This window comes from Alexandromys fortis, unplaced genomic scaffold, assembly GCF_014885135.2.
Source record: "Alexandromys fortis isolate MF-2015 unplaced genomic scaffold, M_Fortis_MF-2015_v1.1 scaffold_99, whole genome shotgun sequence".
NCBI lineage: Eukaryota > Metazoa > Chordata > Mammalia > Rodentia > Cricetidae > Alexandromys > Alexandromys fortis.
The window spans coordinates 1,046,926-1,069,337 of NW_026067982.1; the positions used below are offsets into that span (position 1 = coordinate 1,046,926).

The following is a 22,412-nucleotide window of genomic DNA, read 5'->3' on the forward strand; positions in this document are numbered from 1 at the left end:
ATTCAAAGGAGCCAGAAGGCCCTTTTTAAATGTGTAGTTGAGTATGCCAAGCAAAGGAACTGAGATGGGAAATAACTTTGCAATGCATGGATAGAACTTTGCTATTGTTAGCCCAGGCTGACCTTGAACTCCTGGTTCTCCTACCTCCACTTCCCAAATACTTGGATTAGGTCGACTCACCGCTGTGCGCACAGGATAAACCCCCCCCCCCCCAGCAGGGTTTCTCTGTGTAGCCTTAGCTGCCCTGTAGACCAGGTTGACCTTGAACTCCTAGAGATCTGCTGCCTCTGCTTCCTGAGCGCTGGGAAAGGCAAGTATCACGACGGTCCAGCAGGATAAAACTTTTAAAAACAAAGCATCACATGGTGCACGCCTGGTCTACAAGAGCTAGTTCCAGGGCAGTCTCCAAAGCTACACAGAGAAACCCTGTCTTGAAAAACCATTAAAAAAGAAGCATCACATATTTTCCTAAAGGAGCATATTCCATTAGAGGTCTCATTTTTGAATTTGGTGACTTTTTAGTCAGTTTAGAATGTTATAATACGGACTTTCAAATGAACTATTTGCAAAAAGACATGATTTTGCTTAGGTGAAACTCTTCCATGTCCATCCCATCTTTATCTTAAGAATTTCTTTAGTACATTTTTCATCAATAGTTCTATTCAACCACTCCTGTGCCATCGCTGGTCCCGAGGATGCAATTTCTGCTAAATAGAAAGGGCAAAACCAACACCTGCCTATTTCAGGAATTAATTACCACTAATGACAGAGGATAGTTTCTTGGAAAAGCACTGCATTGAAAAGGAGACTTTCAGCTGTACCTGGTAAAATTCCAGTGCATTTACCCGGTTTCCTCACTGAGGTCATCTTGGGGACTCCTGCACTACGCAAAGGCAGCTCCTTCTGGCCCCGTATTGTAGCTGCTGGCTAACAGCTGTGCATCCTCAGAACTCCACACTCAAGACCTTTGGCCTCACCACTACCAATGAAATAAGATACAGCTATGTTCCTATAATGTTTCTTGTGGCTTGCAAATGCATCTGGAACCAATGGACAGAGGACTTTCTCAATTTAATTTTGGCAATTTTCTTTTCACTTTCTTCGGGGGTGGTGGTGGAGGGGATTGTTAGTGCTAGAGGTTGAACCCAGGTCTTGAAGCAGGTTTTGTAAAAGCATGTGCTCTCTACACAGAACGACAGACTCAGTCCCTTTTAACCCCTTTCTCTTTTCACCTCCGTATACCAAGTGTCCTATAAGACTGAACAATTCTGCCTTTTTTTTTAACCGCTGGGCTGGGGGTGGGGCGGGTAAATTAGAGAACTGAATTGGGGACTAGAGGGGTAGCGATAAATATTTGGAGGGGGGCAGGTGCACTGACAAAAAACACAGACAACCTTCTTCCAGACGTCCAGTTCAATCCCGGGTTCCGGCGCCCCAAGAGGCGGCGAGCAGCGCTGGGCGAGCCTCTGCCCCTCTGGGGGAGGAAGCGGGGGGAGCCCGCAGGCCGGCTGCCACTCTGATTGTTACGCGTGTCCAACTTCACAGAGTGCGGCGCGCCGGGGTGCACCCCGGGGCCGCCGTCCAGTGCCAACCGCGGTTCGGTTCGGGCAAGCGGCCGCGGCAAGCCTCCGGCAGCCGTCCGCGGGGGAGGGGCGGCTGGCGCCCGCGTTCTCCGGCCCAGCGGCCGGCGGAAGGGCCCCGCACCGCGGAAGCGCGACCGCAGCTGGGGATCAGCTGCTGGAGGAGGCAGAGAGGCGGAGCCTCGGGGGGAAGGGGAGGGAGGGAGGGACGCGACCGTGAGGAAGCCGCGAACGCCGCCGACCCTCTGCACACCTCGCTCCGTCTGCCATGGCTGGTTAAAGAAGCCTCGGGCTCGCCGCGCGCGCGGGGAGGGACGGGGAGGGGAGCGGCGGCCGGGCGTGCGGCCGAGGGAGGGGCGGCGGCGCGAGCGGCGGCGGCGGCGGTTCCAGCATGAAGAGGAGAGCTGGCCTGGGGGGCAGCATGAGGTCAGTGGTGGGCTTCTTGTCCCAGCGGGGCTTGCATGGGGACCCCCTGCTCACTCAGGACTTTCAGAGGAGACGCCTGCGGGGCTGCAGAAACCTCTACAAGAAGGACCTCCTCGGCCACTTCGGCTGTGTCAATGCCATTGAATTCTCCAACAATGGAGGCCAGTGGCTGGTCTCAGGTAAATCAACCCCCTTCCTTCCCCTCCCCGCGCCTCCCCGTCCCCTCGCCAGCTGCCCCTCGCCTTTCCCCGCCACCCTCCTGCTGCCCCGAGTCCCCACCCCCGCCCTTCTCAACCCCTCTCCAGCGGTGGGAAGATTTGGTGTGAAATTAATACCATTGCAGGGGGAAGGGAGGGAGTGGGGGGGGGAGGGAGTGGAAGGAGAGGATGTCTCCTATAAAAAAAAAAAAAAGACCAAAATGGTTGACAGGTCCTTAATGCGCTTTATCCCAAGTGCAAAGTGGTCCCTCCAGATGCCGGCCCCGCAAGTGCGGGTCGGGGAGGGGGGCGAGGTTACGGCTTGACTAAGTTGGATGGCAAACTCTTCCTCGGCGTAGTTTAAAAGATGCGGGGGGCACGGGGTGGGGGCTCGCAGTGGGGAGAGGCCGAGGCGCGCCGGAGGCCAAGGGGAAGCTCGAGCCCGGGTCCTCAGTGTCTTGGAAGAAAAAGGGGGCCTCGGAGCCGGAGGCCGGTGGTGACAGGGAGGGACCCCGAGGGGCCAGCGGGGTCGCGGCGGGTGGTGACGGGCAGGCAGCTGAGAGGCGTCCCCTCCCCCGGGCTCTCGGAAGGGCCCAGTCCCGGCTCCCTTCACGCCGTGGTAGCCTCTTCCACGTCTTGTTTTTATTATGGTTCCGAGAGTGGCGAGGGGAGGGGACACCACCAGCCTGAACTTGGCTGTGCTGCTCCAGAGGCAGGGGTTCGGGACGACCCCAGAGGGACTTGCTGGCGGGAGGCGGGCCCCGGCACCCCCTTCGGCCCGCGGCTCCTGTGGCGGGGTTGTTCCCCCTCCATCCCCTCTCCGGTTTAGCTGGGCCTACTTGCCTCCAGCCCCCCTTCCCCCCGCTGGGGTGGGGAAAGTGGTGCAATCGAGGCCGGGGCTCCGGCCGGGCGGTGTAGGCCTTACTCTCCCGGGGCTCCTAGCGACAGGCAGCTGAATCGATAGCCTATTGCTCCCGGGGAGGCCCGGCCCGAGCGGCGGCGGTGGCGGCGCCTGCGTACGCCGCGGTCGGGGTCGCCGGCCGCCGCCCGCTCCTCCCTGGGGTCGCGGCCCCGAGCGAGGGCGGGTGGGGTTGGGCTCTCGCCGGGGAAGGGGCGGCTCCCAAAACCCCGGCTGCGCTGCCGAGGGCCTAGACCAGAACGGGCGTTCCCGCTCGCCTCCTTCCACCGCTCCTTTTCTACCTCGGGAGGGTTGCTGGGGGAGGCCATCGCTAGACGTGGCGCCTAACTTCACCCAGGTGGATCCCCGAATGGCTTTCTAATTTGCCTCAGTGGACCAGCTCTCCAGAAACTTCAGCGATTAAGGCAAAGCATCTGTCTTTGCAAGTAACAGGCGGAAGTGACACCATGAGTATGGTCCAGTTAGTGGGTAGCAGAGATAAGAGGTCTGTGACTGTTTCACGGTACACCGGGGATTTCTCCAGAATTGAGCCCTCCTTTCACACCAGATCATGTTCTCCTTGTATAGAGTTTAGACCCTAGATGGCACCCCACTCCACACCCAAGAAACCTGATATACCACTTCAAGGCAGACCCTGCATTAAAAAGCTTCCTTACACACAGCACACCGTAGGATTTTTTTAAAAAATAAATTTCAAGTACAAAAAATGGAGAAAGACCCCTTCTTTAAAGGCTGTTTCTGTGTTAGTAATACAACTCACTCCTGAGACTAATGTATTAACGACCGAGGCTCCTAGACAGTCAGTTTACCCAAGGAATGAGGGACTCAGGATACTCTTACAAATGAGCTAATTAATCCTAACCGATCACACAGAGCCCCAGTTTAACACACTTTAAATATAAATTTGAAATAGGATTATACATACCATTAGGTTATCCCAGTCAAAGTTGACACATTTACATTTGTTTGTTTAGTGTTTTGGGACAGGGATTCAATCTGTAAAGCAGGCTGGCTTCAAACTCAGCTCTGCTTGCCTCTGCCTTCTGAGTACTGGGATTAAAAGGTGTGCTTAACCACTGTCCGGTGTATTTTATACTTAAATCTTAGCCAAAAGGCAGAGAAATAGAGAAATAATAGTTAATGCATTTTAAAAAGCACCAGTCGGGTCACTGAGCAGTGTGTACTCCCAGCATTATTTTGTGATCCTTACCTTGAGCATCTTTGTTTTTGTTTTGGAGACTGGGTCTTGCTATGTATCCCATGCCTTTCTCTATATCCTCTATATTGTAGTTGAATCCCATTATCTCTAGTATTGTAAATTTTTGTTTGAGAGTGAGTCTATGTAGTTCAGGAGGGTCTGAACTCCATAACACCACCTAGGATGACATTGAATTCCTAAACCTGCTACCTTTACCTCCCAGGTGGTGAGCTTATATTGCTTTATTTCTTTTTTTCTTTTATCTTTAGGAGACAGGGGACAGGGTCTCACACTTCTCCCAGGTTATTGTGGAACTCACACTGAAGTTCTGACTGGCCCCAGGTGCCTCAGCCTCCAGAGTGCTGGGATTGTAGGTGTGAGCCATGATGCCAGGCTCTTCCCTTCAGTATATACTCTACAAAAGGACGGCTTTTCTGCATAGGGGCAAGCTCTGGTTATAGGTATTGGATTCCTTTTCTAGTCCTGAGTTCATTGCTATCCATCCATCAGTATTTCCTGGGTTCCAGCCCACCTGCCCTCCCCTACACTCTTCCGATCCCTGTTCTTCCTGTTTTGTGTGCACAAGTGTGTTTGTGTTTTAATCTACTCCTGCCCTTGCTTAGTCCTTCCAGCAATCAGTTTGACTCAGATTTCTTCCCAGAGCACAAAGTTTTGTTAATAGCAATTCACCTTCCATTATTTGTACACAGTTCGGGTTAACACAGAGTTCTTCCTGCTTGCTTTCGACAAGAAAGCCCCCTTGGGGATTCATAATAACACCGTAACTTGTTAAGCTAATTAAAAAATGTTTTCCCTTGAGAGGTTCCTCAGTGATCTTCTCATGTTTAAATCTATTTGAAGTGCTATATTTTCATGCTTTTTTCCTTTGCTTTATTGATACAAAGGTCTTATAGCCCAGGCTAGTATAGAACTCAGTATGTAGCTGAGGATGACTCAGTGAACTACTTGATCCTCTTGCTTCCTCCTCACAGGTGCTGAGATTACAAGCATGAGAACCCCTCCCCTTTGTATTTTTCCCCCACCCATCGCTGTCCCTTATTAACAATTATCACCTGAGAGGGTAATCACACACTACTGCAAGACGAGTGCATCTATTCCCAGTAAGTCACAATAGTATTCACAACATAGTATAGCAGAATAGCAGACTCTAGGCTTGTTATTAGAGTTGTTTGGTGTGTTTTGTTGTTTTTGTGCCTTGTTTGGGTTGCTGAAAGCCCCTGGAGAATGGCCCTACCTCTGTCAGACTGCCTCTTGTTGCTTTCATTTGCTAATAGTTGGGGCAGGCCCACATTTATTTCAACAATAAATATACAGGATTTGATAGAATTAAGACCCAGGACAAAATATTTGTGTAATTCCTGTGACCATATAAAGTGTTATTGTTTAAGGATACATCCTGTCCTATCAGCTGTCTTCCAGGGTACAGTGAGGCTTGCAGGTAGTAAATGTAGTGGCGAGGAAATCAGGACAAAAAATGGTGTTCTGTTATGACGGCAAGGGAGAGAATGTTTGATGCTTTGAATTATTTGACACTTTATTTTTTTATCTTTTAAATTTTTATTTGTCTTATGTATATAGTTGGTTTGTCTGCATTTGTCTATGTACCATATCTATGTCTAGTGCCTTCGGAGCTCATTGGATTGGAGTTACTGATGGTTGTGAGCCACCATGTGGTACTGGGAATTGAACCCAGATCCTCTGGAAGAGCAGCCAGTGCTCTTAACTCATGAGACATCTCTCCAGTCTTATTTGACACTTTTAGGTTGGGAAAACTGGCTGTGGTGACTCACACTTGAAATTCCATCTGCTTGGGAGGTTAAAGCAGAAGACTGGAAGTGACCGGTGTGGGTGTAAGTTAGCAAGAGCCAGTATTTAAAAAATGCTTAGTTGTATGTTCCTCTATAGAGTGATTGGCCTAGTTTTCAAGGCTCTCTGTTCAGTTCGCACAGTCTGGGATATGCATAGATACTCCTTGAACTTCTGGTTCTCCTCTCTCCATCTCCCCAGTGCTAGGATTACAGATGTGTGCTTCAACCATGACTGGTTTTAAGGAAAATTAGGATATTTTCATCAAAAAAGTTACTTTTGTTATTTATTATTGACCAAACAAAACAATGAAACAAACAAAAACCTAGTATCACTGTGACACCTACCATGGAAACAAGTGTGGTACTGTGGCATGATATGTTTAAAATCATTGCTAGGCTGCTTAAACCTTAGTTAGGTTACCAAGCCTCTCTGTAGTTTTCCTGGTCTGTACAATGGGAATGCACTACCTGAAGGGTTATTGTGAGATTTACATTAAGTAAAGTATATGTTGGGGGCTGAACAGAATACAGACATCTCATAATAAAAGCTGTTGGTGCTTATGTGGTGTCGCCCATAGTTGATGATAGACCTGTGCGAGTTGGGCAGACAGTGTGGTTATGTGACTTTTTGTTGTTACCATGCTGAGTACTCCAGGCAAGTGCTCTCCCACTGAGCCATATCCTTAGCCTTTAGTAGATTTTTTGTTTTCTGAGACAATGTCTTATCACGTAGCCTTGGCTGACCTTGAACTCATTATTAGGTCTGGCTGTCCTTTAGCTCTGGATCCATTCCCATCTGCCTCCTGAGTACCACCAGCCTGTCAGCCCTTAAGTATTTTTGAGATATCTCACTCTCAGGCTGGTCTTAAACTCTGTATTTTTGTGTTGGCTCAAAGTGCTGGGATTTTAAGTGTGACTAGTTTTATGACTTTGTGAAATGAAGAGGCAATGTGATATGGAAAATACCTGGGAGAGGGTGACATATGATTTGATGTTAGCAGTCTTAACAGTCACAGATTATGTGATTTTAGGTAAATTCCTTCATTTTTCATAAAATAAGGGTAATAGATTGCTCCAAGTACAGGATAGGTGGTAGGGAATGGTCAGTGAAATTACTGTGCACAAAAGTGCTGAGGCTACGGATGTATTTCAGTTAACACACGGCTTGCCTAGCAGGCACATAGCCCTGAGCTCCATCACCAGTGCCACAGAAAACTGGCACTGGATAAAGCTGTCAGGGTGGCTCATGCTTGTAATCCTAGTATTTGAGAAGTAGAGGCAGGAGGCTCAGAAATTCAAGGCCATCCTTGACTACTCGGTGAAACTGAGGCCAGACTAGGTTCACGTTTCCAAAGTCTAAAGCAAGCCTGTAGAAGGGCACACAATAAAAACAGGAAAACACTGAAGGCAGTGAAGAATGTACATCGTGGAACTGGGAATATAGTGCAGTGGGAAACCACTTGCTGAGCAGGCATGAGACCCTAAATTCAAGCCTCACAACTCCAGATAAATAAACTACACCAAAATGCTCCTCCATAGCTAAAAGGTTAAATCCAGGATATCCCCTCTGTATATATAGTACTCTAACCTTATTAATATCTTTAGCATTACTTGCAAGAAACTTTCATTTCTTTTTTTTTTTTTTTTGGTTTTTCGAGACAGGGTTTCTCTGTGGCTTTGGAGCCTGTCCTGGCACTAGCTCTGTAGACCAGGCTGGTCTCGAATTCACAGAGATCCAAAACTTTCATTTCTTGAATAATAATACAATATATATTATATACGTATGAAACTAATAAAGCACAAAGAGCTTTTAGAGCTGCTTTTTTGTTTTGTTTTGTTTTTCAAGATAGGGTTTATCTGTGGCTTTGGAGCCTGTCCTGGAACTCACTCTGTAGACCAGACTGGCCTCAAACAGATATGTCTGCCTCTGCCTCCCGAGAGCTGGGATTAAAGGTGTGTGCCGCCACCACCCAGCTAAACTAGACTTTTAGGTTTACACAGCTGGAGTGATGGCTAGGTGGTTAAAAGCACTGAGTGCTCTAGGAGAGATTCCATTACTTAATCTATTGCATTTACATGGACCTCCAGCATCGATGATAGGAATCCATAGTTATGAAGAGAGGCTGAGATTCTTCACTCTTGCTAACTTAGTTGCTTTTGACAAGTCCTTTGTCCTCTGTGTCTCTCTCCTCATTTGGGTCATGAGGTCAGCAGTATCTCACAGGTTATGAAGACTAAATGAGCTGACACAAGGGACTTCATCCTGGCTCTTGTCTAGAGGTCCTCTTGCTGTTACAGTTGCTGTGTCATTTGAACCTCACAAATGAACAGAAATAAAGATGAGCCCAAGTAGGGTCAAGCTCTCTAAGTGGGTCACTTGCCAGTGTAGTCTATCTGTAGTTTCATTGCCCTGAACATAGTTGTTTTTTTTTTAATTGGTGCCCCATAAGGGGACGTTTTGCAGGGTAGAGCTAGGCATTCTCTCCTGCTGAGTTTCCAATGTTAAGCTGAGCAGGCCAGAAGAGGGCACCAGATCTAATTATGGATGGTTGCTAGCCACCATGTGGTTGCTGGAAATTGAACTCAGGACCTCTGGAAGAAGAGTTAATGCTCCAGCCCCATAATTTGTACTTTCAAAGTTACTTTGTGAGAGCCTGTGCATATCTGTCTGCTCGCTCTCTCTCTCTCTCTCTCTCTCTCTCTCTCTCTCTCTCTCTCTCTGTGTATGTATGTGTGTATACGTGTGTATGTGCACACGTAGGAATAATTCTTCCAAAATATGTGTCAGGGTCAGAGGGCAATTTTTGTAGACTTGGTTCTTTATTTTCTTCTCTATGGTTTCCAGGGATTGAACTCAGGTCTTCAGGTTGTGCAGCAAAGTACATTTACACACTGAGCCATCTCCATAGCCCACTTTGTTACTTATTGCTATAACAGGCTCTGTGTTGCACAAGTTCTAATTGATCTTAATAATAAAAACCCGGAGCCAGATATTGGGGGGCAAATGTTGAAAGATCTGAGAGAGAAAGGAACAAGCCACGCTCTTACCTTGCTAACTCCTCAGCCCAAAGGGGCCGAACTGCTGTATCCTACCACCTTAAATTCCTCTCTCTGCCCATTCATAACACTTTATGTCAATCTGTACAGACCTCCAGATCTCTATGGTTAACTAGTGGCTAGCTCTGTCCTCTGATCTTGAGGCAAACTTTATATTTCCCCCTTTTTTGTCTAAAATAAAAAAGATTATAAGAAAAACTATATACAATAAGTATAATAGCTATATACAGTATATGCAGGCAATAAATACATCAACAATGTCTAGTCCTTTAGCAATTGACAAATTCAGGAAAAATACTCCATATCCATCTATCTTGATGAGTCCAAAAGGTTGTACCTAATTTACTTTCTATTTTAACTTGCATTACCAAAACTATCTTTTAATGTCTCTCCACCATACACACACACACACATCTTTAGTGAATTTCTTTTTGAATCTGGTTCAAACGACTCCCAAAAAATGTGAGATGAAACAAACAGCTGGCTGCCTGGACAGTCCCCCAAGGTTCCTCTGCAACGTGGGCTCATACACCCTCAGCCTACAGGTCTAGCATATCTGACAGACTTTTCTAAGACGCAGGATATTCTGAAGGTCTGTCCTACCTTGTCTTGACAAAGTTCAGCAGTCCTTTCTTTTGTGTCCTGCTTGACCGATCAGGACAGCATAGTGTCAGCAGCTGAGGCAAAGGCACTTTCTTGCCCAGTGACTTACTTTTGCCTCAAAGAAAGTAAACTCCATTTGGAGTTTCTTCGATGACCATCATCTTCTCCAAAGTAGGTTGGTTCTGCCAGGAGCATACATATCATATTGTCATAAAAGAAAAAAAAAAGAACCTATGTTATTAAAACATCTTAAATGCCATATTCTGTAGCTCTCTGAAGTGTTTGAAGATATATATATATCTAAAATAGTCTGTTGAACCTTGTAAACATACCTAATATGACTACAAGTTTCACTGTAATAGGTGACTAATTACTAATCTGCATTTTTATTATCCTAAATAGTTGGTAATAATAAATTTCAAGGACTAAAAATTTGCATTAGTCTGTTAAATGAGCTGTATATTGTATAGGCACAATACCTTGAGTAAGATTAAAAATGTATGCACAGTATGTTCTAACAAAAATAATTTTAAATTTGTATCAGTATACAAAAACCCATCAGTGTAAAATATTTAAAACCAGTAGTGGATTTTTTTTTTTATTTTGTTGTTTAGAAGTAGATTCAATTATCTACCTTTTTATTCTATTTCTATATTCCTCTTTTTCTTTTCAGAGTAGACTCAGTAATCTACCCTTATATCCTATCATATCTATATCCCCCTTTCTTCTTTACAAAACAAGAACCCTGAATCTAAATTCCTTTGTTTAACCTTTTTCCTGATTATTACCAATAACAACTTGTAACCAACTTCCCCTAAACAATGACAAATATCCATAACCCAAAGACCAAAACCTATCCATCCCACCTCTTGGGAATGTGGACTTTGTGTTCTTAAAGTTACTTCCTGTTATCTGGGGCTGGCAGCATCTTTAGGAGATCCTGAAAAGGAAAAATTGGGCTGTCAAGTCCCAGAAGTAGCTGTATCATTTGTGTCCAGTCTCTGTATAATGGAAAGTCTAGGGCTTGGCTCAAATCCTGGCTAGAGAAGTCAGTGAGGCTACTTATCTTATTGTCCTGAGCAGTTTGTAGTCCAAAGTCGATTTTTAGGTGGTAGTTTTTTTAGCTTAGTGGTGCTATTATAGTCCGGTCCCATCTTTCTTTTAGAGACTTCAAAAGTTGCTGTTAGGCATGGTCTTGGTTCACTGCAGAAAACTTAGAGGTTTTAAGTGTCATATGCAGCAGATTTCAAATAGGTTAAAGGATCAACATTTGTTATGTACATCCAGACTACAAAAACTTAATTGCTAGTTACCTGATAAAGACTCAAACCTGAAATCATGTACAAAAAACTAGATGAAGCCCAATTCTATAATTAGTACTCTATATGACTATTAATATTATGACAAAAGTTTAATATATATATTCTTATAAATTTTGAGATAATGTTTATACCTAAGAAAAGCTGTCAAAGAGTCAAAATAAAACCAAAGGATTATGATATTAGTGACAATAAAATAGTCCCTTAATTTTGGTTTTTCTTCTGTCCAGTATCAGGGGGCTCTTCTGACATGAGACAAGAGATTTTGGATTTTACTTTAACAAGCATGCTTGGGTTTAGAGAGAGGCACATTTCAACTCCAAAGCCAAGTTGAATTTCAATTGGACTGGGTCTACAAAAAGACTATTTGCATTATATGTCTATAGACATACAGGTATCAATGGTGTGGTGTATGTATTTTATTTTCCAAATCCTACAAAATGGAATATATCCATTTTCCAGATTTCATTCCTTTGAGTACTTCATGCAGGTAGTGAAGTTTGGTTCTGTAAGGAACAAGTAGGACATCTCCCTATAACTTCCTTGTCTTGTTGCCAAATGATGGAAAAGTCTTTTTTAAACCTTTGCTGTTGACATGTTTTTTATGATATTCTGAGGCCTCCAGCCCATTTCCTGTCAATAGTTGATCAATTTCTTCATTACCGTGTGTTAGAGGACCTGACAGACCCTTATAGAATCAGATGTGTGTTATGTATATGGCATGATTCCTATTCCTGAGTACTTCTTTTTTTTATTTTTTTTTCCTGAGTACTTCTTGTGACTGAATGAATAATACAGTCAATTCTGAATCATGTGGTATAAATTCAGCAGTTTCAGTATGCAAAGCAACTCTCTCTGCATATTGCAAATCAGTAACTATGTTGAGGGTTCTGTAAGATTCATTAATATCATGGGAATAGCATAAAACTCTGACTTTTGAACAGAGTTATAAGGGCTTGAGCCACTTAAATTTTCTGATTTGTAACCTGCCTTTCCTGATTTATTCACATTAATATAGAATGTAGGTCTCCAGATATTGGTTTTCTTGTATAATGCGAGGAGCGATCCAGTTAGTTGTATTTATAAACTAAAATCTCTTGCTTTTGGGATATTTGTTGTTAACTTCTCCCCCCAAAATTATTGCAAGCTCTTTGCCAATAATTTGTCAATTTCATCATTAGTAAAAGATACTATAATTTCTGCTGGGTCTATTCCTGCTAATTGATGAAGTCTCAGTTTTCCCTTAGAATCAACTCAGAGACTTTTTCCATATAAGATTTTATGTTTTTACTCTATTTAGATGGTGAAAAGATCCATTCTAAGATAGTGTCTTCCCTTTGCATTAATATTCCTCTAGGAGAATGCTTAGAGGGTAAAATAACCAAAATGTAATCAACCTTTGGATCCACACAATCCACATGTGCATTCTGTAATTTCTTTTCCATCAAAGCCAATTCTTTCTCAGCTTCAGCTGATAATTCAAGATCTTGGACTATTTAAGTCCTTTCCACCATCTAAGGTTTTGAACAAATTACTCAGTTCATCAGGTTTTACCTCAATAGTGGGCTGTAGATAGGAATTATCTCCTAGTATCTTTGAAAGTCGTTAAGAGTCTGTAATTGATCTCACCTAATTTACACCTTTTAGGGTCTAATTTTTGGAGACCTATTTTATATCCTAAATAATTAATAGAATCTCTTTTAGACATAAAGCAAAGAAAACCAGCCTACAATTCATAACTCCAGAGAACCTAGGCAACAAAGAAGACCTTAAGAGAAACATACATGGATCTAATCTACATGGGAAGTAGAAAAAGACAAGATATCCTGAGTAAATTGGAAGTGTGGGTATCATGGGAGAGGTAGAAAAGGAGGAGGGAGGAAGGGAAAGGAACAGAGAAAAATATAGCTCAATAAAAATAATAAAACAATAAAAAATAAACTGAAAGAAAATTAAAAAATTAATAGAATCTCTTCTTTTTTTTTTTTCAGGAGAAATTTATAATCCCAACAAGACAAAATTTTCTTTTTCAAACATTTTTTATAAAGTAACTACATTTGAATCAGCTAGTAAAAGGTTGTCCATGTAAGCTAAACTATAGTTTGAGGAAATTACTACATATCATTTCCTATGGCTGATGTAGAAAATATTGTCACAGAGTGGGGGCTATTTAACCTAGAGAGAACCTTCTATTGATATCTCTTAACAGGCTGAGAATTATTATAAGTAGGCACTGTGAAGGTGAATTTTTCTGTCTTTTTCTTATAAAGGTATAGTGTAGAAAGTGTCTTAAATCAATAACTTTAACAGGTCAACATTTAGGTGATAGAGAAGGGCAAAGAAATTCCAGGTTGTAGAGAGCCCATTGGCTGAATCACCTTTTTAACAGCACTTAGATCTGTTACCATTCTCCAATTTCCAGATTTCTTTTTAATAATACAGGAAAATTCCAAGGGCTGGTTGATTCTTCAATATGCTGAGCATTTAGCTGCTTCTATACCAGCTGTTCTAAAGCCTGCAGTTGCTCTGTTGTTAAAGGCCATTGCTTACTTATTCAGGTTTGTCTGTCAACCATTTTACAGGTAGTGCTGTTGGTGCTATTGAAACAGCAGCAGCTGTTGTGCCCTGTTCTTGTACAACCTGAATGGTCGGTGACTGTTCTTTATGATATCTTGTAATATTTTTCCCAGAAATATTTGTTAATTTATGGTTATTTTCTAAGATTTGTGGAATGTTAATCTGAGTATTCCATTGCTGTAACAAATGTCACCATAAATTTATTGCTATGTTAGCCACATATGGGTTTAATTTTCCTTTGTCCCTCTGGCCCTATACATTCGATCCATCTCACACTCTATTTTATCTGAGATAATGTTTCAGTCCCTAAAAGCTGAACATTTACCTCCTAAAGAGGCCAGTTTGGATGCCAAGATTCTGATGGGATTGTTACTTCTCCACCTGTGTCTACAAGACCTTCAATGACAATGCCATTTATTTGTATTTTTAATTTTGTTTATTTTTTATTCATTTATATCAGTTTGCCAAAAATATTTGCTTTCCGGTTTCTCCTGAATTTTTTTGTTCTCTGTTCTATAGCTTCTCTAATATTCAGAGCAGTATGGGTTTTTTTGTTTATTTATTTTTGTTTGTTTGTTTGTTTTTTGGATTTTTTTGAGACAGGGTTTCTCTGTAGCTTTTGGTTCCTGTCCTGGAACTAGCTCTTGTAGACCAGGCTAGCCTCGAACTCACAGAGATCCACCTGCCTCTGCCTCGGCGTGCGCCACCACCACCCGGCTTGCAGTATGTTTTTTTACAATAAGCATTAGGTTATTTAATTGCTCTGGGAAGGAGTTTCCTCCATGATAACAGGAAATAATCTGAACTGAATTTGGCTTGGGATCCTGCGAGGGGCCCCTCAAGGTGTTTCCCCCACAGCAAAGGGTTACCTTGAAATAAACCTTTGGAAATCATCATCTCTCCTCTCCGAGCATCATCAAGGTCATGAGATTCAATATTGATTGTATCTCAGATCCATTCCTCTAAGGATTCCGATCTCGCCTTAACATTCTAATTATTCTTTTGCCTTGTGCATTAGCATTTTCAAAAGCCAGAGACTCAATTATTTGTCTAGTTTCTGAATTTGCTATCATTCTGTTTATTGCTGAAGTCAATCTTTGTAAGAAATCTGTGAAGGTTTCCTTTGAGCTCTGTCTAACTTTAGTAAATGACTCAATTTTCTTTCCTACTTCTCCAATTCTGTCCCAAGCATTCAAAGCTGCTGTGCAACATAAATCCAGGACATAGTCATCATATACAGATTGCCTTTGTACATCAGCATAATTTCCCTCTCCAACAATTTGGTCTTGGGAGACTTCCATACCTCTAGCCCTACGTCGTTGTTCAATGGTCTTAGCCTCATCTTTCCACCAGATCATCCATTTGTAACTGAGGATCAGGTTCCAAAACTGCTGTGATTAAGTCTCTTCAGTCTTAAGGGATAATTCTATTACAAGTTGACCATGAGTTTAACATTTGCTTCAGAAGGTGAATGCATGTCCATATGAGACTATTGCTTCCTTGAATCTCCTTAAATCTAACATTTCCACAGGAGGTCAGTTAACTTTTTTTTCTTTTTGCATCTTTTTTTTTTTGACTTTTTAAATAGATTTTTATTAGCTCTACATTTTTCTCTGTTTCCCTCCCTACCTCTCCCCACCCCCTTCCAGTCCACCCCCCCCCCCCAAGCTCCCCAGCTCCCAATTTACTCAGGAGATCTTATCTTTTTCTACTTTCTACTTCCTGTGTAGATTAGATCTATGTAAGTCTCTCTTGGTGTCCTCATTGTTGTCTAAGTTCTCTGGGATTGTGGTTTGTAGGCTGGTTTTCTTTACTTATGTTTAAAAACCACCTATGAGTGAGTACATGTGATAATTGTCTTTCTGTGTCTGGGTTACCTCACTCAAAATAATGTTTTCTAGCTCCATCCATTTTCCTGCAAAATTTAAGATGTCATTTTTTTTTCTATATGTAGTACTCCATTGTGTAAATGTCTTACATTTTCCTTATCCATTCTTCGGTCAAGGGGCATTTAGGTTGTTTCCAGGTTCTGGCTATGACAAATGGCCATTTAACTCTTGCACAACCTTGGGGATATTTATCATTTGGCAGTTGATCCTGTAACGTGACTAAATAAATTAAAGTTGGTTGTTTGAAAACCTTAGGCTGTTCCTCTCTAACCTTATAATGCAATAAGTTTTTTTTTTAAGATTTATTTATTTATTATGGGTACAGTATTCTGTCTGCATGTATGCCTATAGGCCAGAAGAGGGCACCAGACCTCATGACAGATGGTTGTGAGCCACCATGTGGTTGCTGGGAATTCAACTCAGGACCTTTGGAAGAGCAGGTAATGCTCTTAACCACTGAGCCATCTCTCCAGCCCCAATAAGTTTTTTTTTTTAACGTTATAAACTGATTGGCCTAGTAGCTCAAACTTCTTATTAATGCTTATAACTTATATTAACCCATTATTCTTGTCTGTGCTAGCCATGTGGCTCGGTACCTTATTCAGTGAGACAGTCACATTTTGCTTCTTCTGTGGTGGGATCACAGTTGCGTCCTCTTCCCAGAATTCTCCTGTTCTTATTGACTTGCCTCAACTTCTTGTCTGGTTGTCCTGCCTATACTTCCTACCTGGCTACTGGCCAATCAGCATTTATTTAAAATATAGTTCACAGAATATAGACTACTGTTCCACACTACTCCCCCCTCTTTTTTTTTAAACAAAGGAAAATATCCATAGTCCATTTTTTGGTATTGTGGGCATAGTTTTCCAGGCTACTTCCTGCTAGTTGGGGGTATTGATAATCTTATGGGGACCCAAAGAAAATTTAGAATTATGATCAAGTCCTGACTGGAGTATCCTGTGAATCTTGATCATCTCAGGCAGCAGTCTTGAATCTGTTCTGGATGTAGAACTCAGACATCTGGGCCATCTGTTCCAACCACAGATTTTACAGGTGGTCTTTCTTGATCAAACCTGATTTTTTTTAAACATAGAATGAATCCATAGTGTCTCATTTTCTGTGGAAACAAAAGCAAAACCTCTTCTCCAAAGTAGCATATCTTTTGACTTAATTTTGAAGTCAAGGTATTTTCAAAATACCTATGTTAGGTTAATTCAGCAGCATTTATAAACAAATGTATTTTAGCATCTGTTGCTACTTCCTCAGCATTCAAACAATTCAAAGAGAACATAATAACATATAGTATCCAGACTCTCTGTATTTTTCATCTTTATGTGGCATTATTTTAAACTCTATTACTTTTATTTTTACTTTTTGGCTTTTTGAGACACAGTTTCTGTGTATCTTTGTCCTGGAACTCACTCTGTAGACCAGGCTGTCCTTGAACTCACAGAGATTTGCCTGTCTCTGCCTCTCAAGTGCTGGGATTAAAGGTGTATGCCACCACACCTTGAATTTGCAGAGGTCTGTCTGCCTCTGTCTGCCTAGTGTTGGGATTAAAGGTGTGTACCACCATACCCAACTGCTATCTTTCTTTTTTATTTTAAGGACTTTAACCTTTTCTCTCTCAAACCTTTTTTTTTTTTTTTTTTTTTTTTTTTTTTTTTTTTTTNTTTTCGAGACAGGGTTTCTCTGTAGTTTTCGGTGCCTGTCCTGGAACTAGCTCTTGTAGACCAGGCTGGCCTCGAACTCACAGAGATCCACCTGCCTCTGCCTCCCGAGTGCTAGGATTAAAGGCGTCTGCCACCACCGCCTGCTATCTCTCAAACCTTTTTAACACATTGTAAACCATTAAGAGGTTTTCTTCATCTTTGAATCTCTCTTTACTGTGTATCTCTTTTTCTGACCACACAAGTTTTTAATTTGCTAGGCAGTAAGGCTAGGATTAAAGCCGTGGCTTTGATGGCTGGATCTAGCCCATTTCCTAGCTTTCTGAGATTCCGGCCTCATAGCAGAGGTACCGGCTGTAACCATGTTTATTGCCACAACTCTATCCCGTCTCAAGGTCTCTGCCAGCAAGCAAGCTGCAGCAGTGTGCTCACAAACCACACTCAAATGCTCTGTAGCTGGACCTCCTGCCTGAAAGAGTCAGAGTTTGTGCTGTCAGGATGGCCCAGAAAGCTAGCATTTTAAAATGGTGCAGCTTTTTTCCTGCTACGGCTGAAAACCAAAAAGCATCCAGTCAGCTTTTCATGAACACCATTTAAATGTTTTGTGGCAGGGCCTCAAAAGGGCTGGCTGCAAAGTTTTTGCAGCTAAAGCTGAGTCAGGAAGCCTCTCTTTAATGAGATGCATTTGCCTCTAGCAAACGAGCTCACCTGAGAAAATGCTGCTATTAAGAAGCCATGCAACTCTATTCTTTTTTATCTAGAATTACTTCCCAACCTCTGTCAGGCTTTATGTGGATGCAGGTGTCCACACGTCGGGCACCATTTGTTGTCTGAAGTTTCTGTCCTGCCCGGTTCCAGCAGTAGTTAAGTCCCAAACAAATCACACAGAGGTCTACATTAGTTATAAACTGATTGGCCTAGTAGTTCAGACTTCTTATTAATGCTTATAACTTATATTAACCCATTATTCTTGTCTATGCTAGCCACGTGGCTTGGTACCTTATTCAGCGAAACAGTCACATCTTGCTTCTTCTGTGGCGGGGTCACAACTGCACAGTAAGTTTTTCTAAGGCCTGTATCGTGGCACTCAAATCAACATCATTTTTAGAGATAAATGAAGAATTATTAAACCAACAATAAATATTATCAAAATGATAATTAGCATGTCAATCCCAGTTAAATTGATTATCCCTTCATTTAATTGTTTCAGTTTTAAACCATCCATTGTGTAATCATAGAGATCTAACTTTCTCCATCATAGTAGTTTTTCCATTTTTTAATATGGGGGAAAAAACCTCTCTTTTTTTTAAACTTAATCCCTCCTGTAAGAATTTCTAATTGTCTCATCAAATCTGCTCACAGTGGAGCGTGAGGCTGCCGCTGCATAGTACCTGTGAGCTGAGAACACAGGGAGCAATCTGGCTGAGGACACTGCAGCTGCTAGCTTACAGCCATGAGCTCAGAGTGTGTGGCAGTTACAGCAACAGTAGATGCCTGAGTGGGTGTCAAGGCAGCCACCTAGTGTGACAGCCGCTCGAGGAAGGGGTTCAGGAGAGAGGGAGTCTGCTGTCTGGAAAACTCACATGGGATTGTGCAGAAACAGCCCTGTGGCAGGAGTTGTTTGAAGGCAAAGCCAGCCAACCGATCTAGGGTGGTAACTCCTGTGGTGTTTGGAACCCAGGCACTTCTGGAGTTTGGGTGACAACTGGAGACTGTTGTAGAGGGGCTACAACAGGAAAATACTAAACTCTCAGATGCTTAAAGAAAACCTAGCTGTCAGTGTGGTGACTCCCGCGGGAGCCCCCACATGTGCCAGTAGCTTCAAAGCCACAGGCATGTGGCTTTTTCATAAATTTGTGCCATAAGTTTGGGTGCCAATTGTTGCACAAGGTCTCATTGGTCTTAATAATAAAAACCCAGAGCCAAATACCGGGGCAAATGCTGAAAGATATGAGAAAGGAGTAAGCCACAGCCAGCTCTTACCTTGCTAACTCCTCACAACTGAAAAGGGCCAAACTACTGTCTCCTCCCACTTTATATTCCTCTCTCTGCTCAGCCCAGCCATGTCATTTCATGTGTGTCTGTACCTCCAGACCTCTCTGGTAACTAGTAGCTAGCTGTGTCCTCTGATCTTCAGGCAAGCATTATTTATTAGGGCACAAACAAAATATCACCACAGCTCTGACAAGAACTGAAATGTGGATATTTGGCAGCTTTGGTTTAGTCTCAAGAGTCCTGCAGGTGAGTAGTGACTAGTGGGGTCTGTATTGAGTTGATCTTAGAATTGTTCAAAAAAATAAAAAAAAAATAAAAAGCTTTATGGTGTTTATTTTTCCTTTGCAAAGAGTTTTTTAAGATTTATTTATTTATTATATATACAATATTCTGCCTACATTCATGCTTGCAGGCCAGAAGAGGACACCAGATCTCATTACAGATGGTTGTAAGCCACCATGTGGTTGCTGAGAATTGAACGCAGAACCTTTAGATGAGCAGGCAGTGCTCTTAACCACTGAGCCATCTCTCCAGCCCTGCAAAGAGTTTTGTAAAAGTATAGGCAGGTACAAAAACGAAATCATAAACTACTCAGAAGGTGTGCATGGAGCATCTGATATAATCAGAAAAACTTATAGAAGAGTTGGGACTGGAAAGACCAATTCTTGTGGTCTGGAAATATTTACATTTGCAACAGCTACTACCTTAAATACCCTTCCATGGATCCTTGCTACTTAACCAATGAAAAAACTGTTTGCAGTGTCTAGCTCTGTTCTAATTGCTTTTGTTCTTTTGACTGTCAACGATTCTATACTTGTATGATCCAATAAGACATTTACAATAGTTACCAGAATGTGACAGTTATAAGATAATCCTCCCATCCATTTGTTATTTGTATTTTGTTTTGAGACAGAGTATTACTTTGTAGCCTAGGCTGGTCTTGAACTCACAAATAGCCAGTTTCTTTTGCCTTGAGTCCTGGGACTAAAGCTGTATGTGCATATGTGAATGTGCGTACTTAGGAGTCATGGCATGCATGTGGAAGTCAGAGAACAGCTCTTAGAAGTCATTTCTTTCCTATCACCTTGAAGGATCTGGGGACTGAGCTCAGGTCATCAGGTCTTTGTGCAAGTGTTTCTACTTGCTGGACCATCTTGCTCACACTCACTTAGTTCTTTGTTTGTGTGTTGGGGATGGAAGCATATGTCTCATGCATGCTAGGCAAGCATTCCTTCATTGAGCCCTACCTCCAGCTTCCATTTATAGGAAGTTTAATTTAAAGAAAAAGTAATTCTGGGGGCTGGCTGGCAAGATGGCCCAGTGGTTAATAGCACTGACTGCTCCTCCAGAGGACTGGAGTTCAGTTCCTTGCACCCACATCAGGCAGCTTCTAGCTGCTCATAACTTCACTTCAGGGGGATCTGACATTCCCTCTGCCAGCTCCTGCACAAATGTGGCGTACAAATGCATAAACACACTTAAATAAGAATAAGGAGGAAAAAGGAAAAGTAATTTTTCTTACCTTGGATGACTATTATTAATATCTGGAACATATTTTTAGCCTGTTTGTTATGTGTATGTACTTTTTTCTTTCTTTTTTTCTCACCGGAGTCTCATATAGCCCTGGCTAGTCTCAGACTATACTTATAGCTAAGGTTGCCCTTAAACTCCTGATCCTCCTGTCTCCATTTCCTGAGTGCTAAGAGAGGATCGTGTAGTGATTTGAATGAGAATAGTTCCCATAGGCTCGTCATATATTTGAATACTTGGTTCCCAGTTAGTAGAACTTTTTGGGAACAATGAGACACCTCCTTTTTGGAAGAGATATGTCACTGGGGTAGGCCTTGAGGTTTCAGTGATTTTTCAGTCTTCTCTCTGCCTTGTGGTTGTGGATTAAGATGTGAACTCTCCTATTGCTTTGCTCTGCCATCATGGACTTGAGCTCTCTGAAACTGTAAAACAGATTAAATGCTTTCTTTTATAAATTGCCCTGGTTATGGTGTTTTATCAAAGCAGTGGAAAATAACTTAAGTCATTGTGCTTACAGGCGGGCAGCACCGTGCCTAGTAAACCCTTCATTTGGGGGCAGGGTCTCATTATGTAGCCAAGACTGATCTCTGTTCTTTCATGTCAGCCTCCCTGGTGCACATCTATAGGTGTGTGCCACCATGCCAGCTCTATTTTTAAGGTTTTATTTATTTATTTAATTTTAGATGCAGTTTTATGAAGCTTAGGCTGGCCTTGAGTTCACTATCTAGCCTAGAGCAGGGTCTTGAATTCCTGATCTTCTTTTTCTATTTCTGAGTATTGGGATTATAGGTATATATCACCATACCCAGATTATGTGTATGTTTTAAAAATAAAATTGGGATGAGGTCATCTTTAGCGTTTAGTCACATTTTCTAATTAAAATGAATATTTTCTTCGTGTGTTATTGACTATTCTGGAGAACATTTTCCTTTAACTTAGCACTGTTGCCATTGGACTGAATATGGTTTTGTTAAAGTGGGCTATTCTGTGCACTCTAACAGCCTTTACTCAGTATATCCCTTTGGTAACTGTAGTTCCCAGTTATAACAATGAAAAAATGTCTGTAGATATGTCCAGTGCCTATGGAAGACAAGAATCACTTGGGTTTTAAAAAAAAAAATTGCCATAAAACAAAATTCTCAAACTTTTGATCTCAAGACTTTTTTTTAACATTGAAATCATTGAAAATCTCAGAAAAACTAGTTTATCCCCTTTATGATTTATTGCATTAGAAATAAAAATATGAGAAAGCTTAAATACTCACTTAAAACAATAATAAATGTGTAAGTGGGGGAGGGAGTGTGTGTGTTTGTTTCTATTTCTGTTTATTTATATTGGAGATAAGGTCTTAGTGTATAACTCAGACCAGTCCAAAATGTAGTTTCTAGTTCCATGGGCTGGTCTTGAACTCAGGGTTGTCCCACTTAGCCTCTTGAGTGCCTTGCCATTACTTGATCTTAAAGATAATTTTGCTTTGTTTTGTCTTTTTTTAAAAAATTTTTTTTTAATTTATTTTATGCATATGAGCACTCTATCTGCATGTATGTCCTACATGCCAGAAGAGGGCATCAGATCCCACTATAAATGGTTGTGAGCCACCACATGGTTGTTGGGAATTGAACT

The 22,412-nt window shown here is 42.2% G+C and overlaps 1 protein-coding gene across 2 annotated transcripts in view; it reads left to right on the forward strand.

The window, feature by feature from the left end:
* The first annotated feature begins 1,807 nt into the window (after window positions 1–1,807).
* The window catches only part of Dcaf5 (DDB1 and CUL4 associated factor 5), a 119,647-nt gene continuing 99,042 nt past the window's right edge, over window positions 1,808–22,412 (forward strand). The window contains exon 1 of one of the 2 annotated variants that reach the window (XM_050158641.1): window positions 1,808–2,185. In XM_050158641.1, coding sequence (XP_050014598.1) covers window positions 1,972–2,185 — 214 coding nt within the window. In that variant the 5' untranslated portion in view covers window positions 1,808–1,971. The remainder of the gene's footprint in view (window positions 2,186–22,412) is intronic. The other variant, XM_050158642.1, reaches the window with a different exon arrangement.